Source organism: Parus major, chromosome 1 (genome assembly GCF_001522545.3).
Source record: "Parus major isolate Abel chromosome 1, Parus_major1.1, whole genome shotgun sequence".
Lineage (NCBI taxonomy): Eukaryota > Metazoa > Chordata > Aves > Passeriformes > Paridae > Parus > Parus major.
This window is the reverse complement of record NC_031768.1, coordinates 33869014-33875054: the sequence shown is the minus strand read 5'-3', so window position 1 is coordinate 33875054 and position 6041 is coordinate 33869014. Positions and strand designations below refer to the sequence as shown.

At 48.8% G+C, this 6041-nt stretch overlaps 1 protein-coding gene across 1 annotated transcript; it reads left to right on the top strand.

Moving 5' to 3' along the window:
- Positions 1-2150: 2150 nt before the first annotated feature.
- SLC25A6 (solute carrier family 25 member 6) lies at positions 2151-5869 on the top strand. The gene is made up of 4 exons (XM_015620840.1): positions 2151-2337; positions 3453-3939; positions 4630-4770; positions 5185-5869. The coding sequence occupies exons 1-4, from the start codon at positions 2227-2229 to the stop codon at positions 5340-5342; spliced, it is 897 nt and encodes a 298-aa protein (XP_015476326.1). The 5' UTR covers positions 2151-2226; the 3' UTR covers positions 5343-5869.
- Positions 5870-6041: the final 172 nt, after the last annotated feature.

The following is a 6041-nucleotide window of genomic DNA, read 5'->3' as shown; positions in this document are numbered from 1 at the left end:
TGCATAACCCTCTGTGAGCACAGGAGTCACTTCAGTCTGTCTGTATTATGATTGAGAAGAGCAGTTTTGATATTCCAGTGTGCAAGAAAAAAGTATAATGACATATCTTGTACTAGAGCAGAGACAAAGGCTATGCCTTGCACATTTTCTTCTCACAATATGCCCTCTTGAGAGATACGCTCTCATTCTGAAATCCTACAAAATACTGTGTAAACAGTGGTTTCTGGTACCTCAGTTACTGCATCTTTGTGGTTCACCAGTCATCTGCTTTTAAAAAAAAAAGGTTGGTCTTATTTACTTTGGTTGGAAAGATCCACTAAAAGTGAAAGCAGGTGATGTGAACTAATGCCCTCCAGCTAGAATAATTTCAATACTTCTAGAAAGAATCGGTGTAATTTCAGACAGAAGTCTGACAGGTTCAAAATATCAATTTCAACATACAATAAAATTAGCAAAGTTACTGATGATGGAAACCAAGCCTGTCTTGGTAGGGCCTGAGTCCCTGCCATAAGTGCTTGCTTTGACAGTTTGCAGAGGAGGTTCTCACAGCATCTAACTTAATTTTCGAGTGCCCATACAGGAAGCTGGAAATACCCTGTCCTATTGTCCCTCTGTTGTCCCACAGGAAACTGCAGCTAAATCCTTTGGTATTCCATTGTCTTGGATCAGTTCAATGACATGCAGAAAAGCCCCAGGATGTGACCCTTGGCACTGGCAGTGCTAAGGAGGAGGTAGGTACAGGACCTGGAACATGGATATGCCATGGATTACACAGCATTACACAGAGGGTGGTGAGCATGGAGCAAAACCAACTGGTGCACAGTGCCTGAAATCTGCTCCCCTCCACCTGACACCTGCTGCTGCCTCACCGGGACCCCACGCAGAAAGCTGTGTCTCCCTCTTAGACTGGCTTAGAAGGAGCCTCCCAGTTTCAGTTGCTTGTGCTGCTCAGCCTGGGCCCATAGACCCACACCCCAAAGCCAGAGCTTCACCAGTTCACATTCAGCTTCACAGAATCAGCTAATGTAGAAAATCTCAGATAAAATAAAACCTCTGACCCAAAACCACATCAGCAGATCATGGCACCAAGTGCCACATCCACTCTTCCTTTAGAAACACCAAGGGACATTGACTCCACCACTTTTCTGGACAGCCCATTCCAATGTCTCACCATGCCTTCTGTGAAAAAATTCCTCATGATGTTCAACCTAACCCTCTCCCGGCACAGCTTAAGACTGTGTCCTCTTGTGTTGTCACTGGTTTCCTGGGAGAAAAGGCCAACCCTCGCCTGGCTACACCCTCCTTTCAGGTGGTTGTACAGAGTGGTAAGGTCACCTACCCCCGAGTCCTCTTTTCTCCAGGCTAACCAGCCCCAGCTCCCTCAGCCGCTCCTCACAGCACTTGTGCTTCAGAACTTTCACCGGTTTGATTCCCCTTCTCTGGATCCACCCTCAACACCTGTTTCCTTCCTGAATGGATTAAAGAGGCCAGAACTGGGCACAGTACTCGAGGTGTGGCCTCACCAATGCAGAGGGCAGGGACAGGATTACTGCCCTGGTCCTCTTAGCCAGGATGCCACTGACTTTCCTGGCCACCTGGGCACACGCTGCCTCGTTTTCCGATACTGTCACCAGCACCCCCTGTCCCTTTTACGCGGGCCAGTTTTCCAGCCAGTCTGGCACCAGCCTGTAGCGCTTCATGGGGTTGTTGTGACCCAAGTGCATTCGGCATTTGGTCTTGTTGAATCTCAATACAACTAGCGCCCATCGATCCAGCCCGTCCACATCCATCTGCAGAGCCTGCGTGCCGGGCGGTGCGGGAACCCGCTGGGCTGTGCAGGCTGATGCGGACGCTACTGGCGTCGGCAGAAAGCGATCGCGGAGAGCGCTGGGGAAGGCGACTGTAGTGAGGACAATTGAGTGAGCAGCGGGCTGGCCCGCAGGCTGCCGCGCGGTGACCGGGCCGGGCCGGGGCGGTGGCGGGGCCGGGCCGCCGCGAGTGACGCGGCGCTGCGACACTGGCGCCGCAGCGGGGCGGAATGGGAGGGGCGGGCTGAGGGCAGGGGCTCTCGTCTCTAGCCACGCCCCTGAGACGGCTTGGCCAATGGGGCGACAGGAGGCGTGGCCAGCGCGGCCCGGCATTAAGTCTATGCGCGGCGGGGCTCCCGCCCTTTCGGCTTGAGCGGCAGCAGCGTTTCTCTCCCGGCGGCTCCGGCGCGGCGCGAACATGGCGGACCAGGCCATCTCCTTCCTCAAGGACTTTCTGGCGGGCGGCGTCGCTGCAGCCATCAGCAAGACCGCGGTGGCCCCCATCGAGCGGGTCAAGCTTTTGCTCCAGGTCAGCGGCGCGGACGAGAACGGGTAGCGCGGGCGGCCCCCGTCTCTGCCCCGGCGGGCGCCGGGCCGGCCGAGGACCGAGGGAGGAATGGGGGCGTGGGCCGCGGCCAGCGCGGGACAAAGGGCGCCAGCGAGGCGGCTGGCGGGAAGGTCACGTGGGTGGCGGCGGGGAAACCGGAGCCGGTTCCGCCGTGCGGGGAGGGGAGGAAGGGAGGGCCGGGCCCAGCCGATCCGAGCCGAAGGGGGCGGCCGCGGCTGGTGTCACTTCCTGCCGCCCCGCTCCCAGCGCCGAGGGCACGGCAGGGAGGGGAGGGCGGCTGCTCTCCGCCGCCATCTTGGCGACCTTCACGTGATGCGCACCCGGGCCGCGATTGGGCCGCGGGCGGGGCGGGGTCGGGCGGCGACCGGCGCGCGAGGCCCGGCGTGACCCGGTGGCGCCCCAAGGTGACTCGAGTGACCTTCGCGACGGTCCGGCACCGGACGGGGGGCTCGCAAGGCTGTCGGCCTAACGTGGCTCCCTCAGACGACTCCTGCCCGCAGGCCCGGCTCTGTCAGTAAAGGCTCTCTCCTCTGTGTAGGCCCGATGTATTTGTCGTGATGTATTTGTATTATACTTGCCCTTGGACCTCATAGAGTCAGTTAGGTTGGTAAAGATCATGAAGCCCAACCTAACGCCACCGTTTAAACTAGACTGTAGCACGAAGTGCCACGTCCAGTCTTAAACGCGTCCGGGAACGGTTGCTTCACCATCTCCCTGAGTGGTCCATTCCAACGTCTAATCACTTTTTGTCTGAAAAAATTCCTCCCCTATTTCCCCCTAAACGTTCCATGGCACAGCTCGAGGTTGTGTACTTTTGTCACTAGCTGCCCGGGAGAAGAGGCTTGTCCCTGCCTTGGTCCCGTGCTGTAGTTGCAGAGGAATTCTTGCAGCTGTCTGTTCATGCTTTGGCAAGTCCTGATTTCTGAGAAACTTAAAGCAATTTTAAGCTTTTTCCTTAATACCAACAATGGGCATTCAGAATTAACAATTTTGTTTTATAGTAGAAGCAGCTTTCAGCCCAGCTGCAGCATTGACCTGCCAAGGCAAGTGATCAATATTTGTATTTTTATTTGCAGGTGCAACATGCGAGTAAACAGATTGCTGCTGATAAGCAGTACAAGGGTATCATCGATTGTGTAGTGCGTATTCCAAAGGAACAAGGAGTGCTGTCTTTCTGGAGAGGAAACTTGGCAAATGTCATCAGATACTTCCCAACTCAAGCTCTTAATTTTGCCTTCAAGGATAAGTATAAGCAGGTGTTTTTGGGAGGTGTAGACAAGCACACTCAGTTCTGGAGGTATTTTGCTGGTAACCTGGCATCTGGTGGTGCAGCTGGAGCCACTTCCCTCTGCTTTGTCTACCCCTTGGATTTTGCAAGAACCCGTTTGGCTGCTGATGTTGGAAAAGCTGGCGCAGACAGAGAATTCTCTGGTCTCGGGGACTGCCTAGTCAAAATCACCAAGTCTGATGGTGTGCGTGGCTTGTACCAAGGGTTCAATGTCTCTGTCCAAGGCATCATCATATATAGAGCTGCCTACTTTGGGATCTATGATACAGCAAAAGGTAATATTTCAGAGGGGATCTGAAAAACTTGTTTCTAGAATTGTATTGTCTGGTTTTGGATATATGAAGGTGAAGGGGAATATCAGTGTCATGCATGTGGCAAGTATACAGGGGAGAACTTGTGCATGCATTGATGGCAACAGCCTACTAATTACTGGTTTTATACTTTTAAGTAGTGGCTCCTTAGGTCAGGAAAGTATGTTGATGACCAGACACAATTAGAATAATTTTGTTTAGTGAATGCTTGAAGTTACACTGGACCAGTGTGTTTAAACAAGTGTGTTTAGCAGAATGGGATTGAGCAGTGCTTTTGCAAAGTAATTTTTAAGCTTGACATTTGGGCAAATAAGCCATTGATGTTAGTTTTTAGTTTAATGTTATCCACAGGGACAATGACTTAATTTAGTGATGTTTCTTTATTAAAATGTAGTGAATAGTCTAGTCTTCTCATGCCAGTCTAAAAAGAACGCTTGTGCCTAAATGATAATCTGTTTTGTTTCCTGAGAAGAAAGTCTTCTAAATATGGCTTTAGTATGTTTCAAGTTTGTGAAGTGTTTTGCTGCAATTTTATTGAGAGTATGGGTCTACAGTGTTTCATACTACATCTAGTAAAATAGCTGTCATGCAATGAGTGAACCAGAGGAGTATGTGCAAGGTAAAAAGCTAATTGTCTTTTTTGTTTTACTACAGGCATGCTCCCAGATCCCAGAAATACTCACATTGTTATCAGCTGGATGATTGCCCAGACAGTGACTGCTGTGGCTGGCGTGGTCTCCTATCCTTTTGATACAGTGCGGCGTAGAATGATGATGCAGTCAGGACGCAAAGGAGGTAGGCTGTGAATCCACAGAGCTGCTTATGCTGTTAAAACAGCATTAATAAGATGGAGATCTTTTTTACTAATAGCCATCCTCAAGAGTTACAGTTCATTGTTCCGTAAATCTAGTTGATTATAATGTACTCAAATGAGGAACTGCAGTAATGCTCAACTTGAGATTGTCAGGATTTATGCTGAGGGCTTTTCATTACGAAACATGAAGTTTAAAAAAAAGACTGCCTGTTTGCATTATTAGATTAAACAGAGGTATTAAAAAGATACATTTAATATAATATTTTTAGTAAGTATTATGTTACAATTTTAAATTCAGGTTTGGGAGATCACAAAGCAGTTAAGTGAAACAAGGCAGTTGTTAAAATTATCTGAGATAAAACAGGAATTAATAACTCTTCACTCTTTTTCTGCAGCTGATATCATGTACTCTGGAACAATTGACTGCTGGCGGAAGATTGCAAGGGATGAAGGAGGAAAGGCCTTCTTCAAGGGTGCATGGTCTAACGTTCTCAGAGGCATGGGGGGTGCTTTCGTGCTTGTGCTGTATGATGAATTCAAGAAAGTAATTTAAACAGCCTAAATAGAATTGGAAATCAAGTTGAGCAGATCATGTAGAATAACTACCATTATGGACCATTGACCTTCAAGAAATTCCTGTGAGTCTTATTTATCGGAGCCAGATGATACTTCTAGATGGGGCTAGAAACTGACATAGAGGACTGATCCACTTCTCTGTAACATGCATGAAGACACTGAATCGGGCAATTCAGTGCAGCAATTTTTCTTTACAGCGGTAAGGAATGAGTGGCGTTGGTTCTGGGTCCAAAGTTGTTAGGTCCAGTTTAGGCAGAAAAAAAATCATTTGCCTGTGGATCAGTCTCCGGTTTCAAGTCCTATCTTCTAGGACCATAAAATTGTATTTGAAAGCATTTGCTAACAAATCATGTTCTTTTCCACTTGTACTGAAGCACTATGTACCATTTTGCACAGCTGAACATCTAGCAACTTTGTTCTTAAATTGGGGCATTCTGCTGTAAAACAATAAACATACTTACTCGGTCTGTGTTCATATTATTACATAAAAGCTTTGGGAAAGCCTCTTGTATTTGAAAATTTGTTTCAGATAATGGGTCCTCTGATACCCTTACACTGATACCCTGATACACTTTGTTATTCTGTAACAAAATATGCTTTTAAAAAATAATTAAATTTGAGATCTTTAGAGAGGAGGGGTGGGGGAAGCATGGGTTATACTAATAGAAACCACTCC

Coding starts and splice junctions, on each gene's coding strand:
- SLC25A6 (XM_015620840.1), top strand. CDS start 2,227: ATGGCGGACCAGGCCATCTCCTTCCTCAAGGACTTTCTGGCGGGCGGC. Junction 2,338..3,452: donor GGGTCAAGCTTTTGCTCCAG/GTCAGCGGCGCG, acceptor TTTTATTTGCAG/GTGCAACATGCGAGTAAACA. Junction 3,940..4,629: donor GATCTATGATACAGCAAAAG/GTAATATTTCAG, acceptor GTTTTACTACAG/GCATGCTCCCAGATCCCAGA.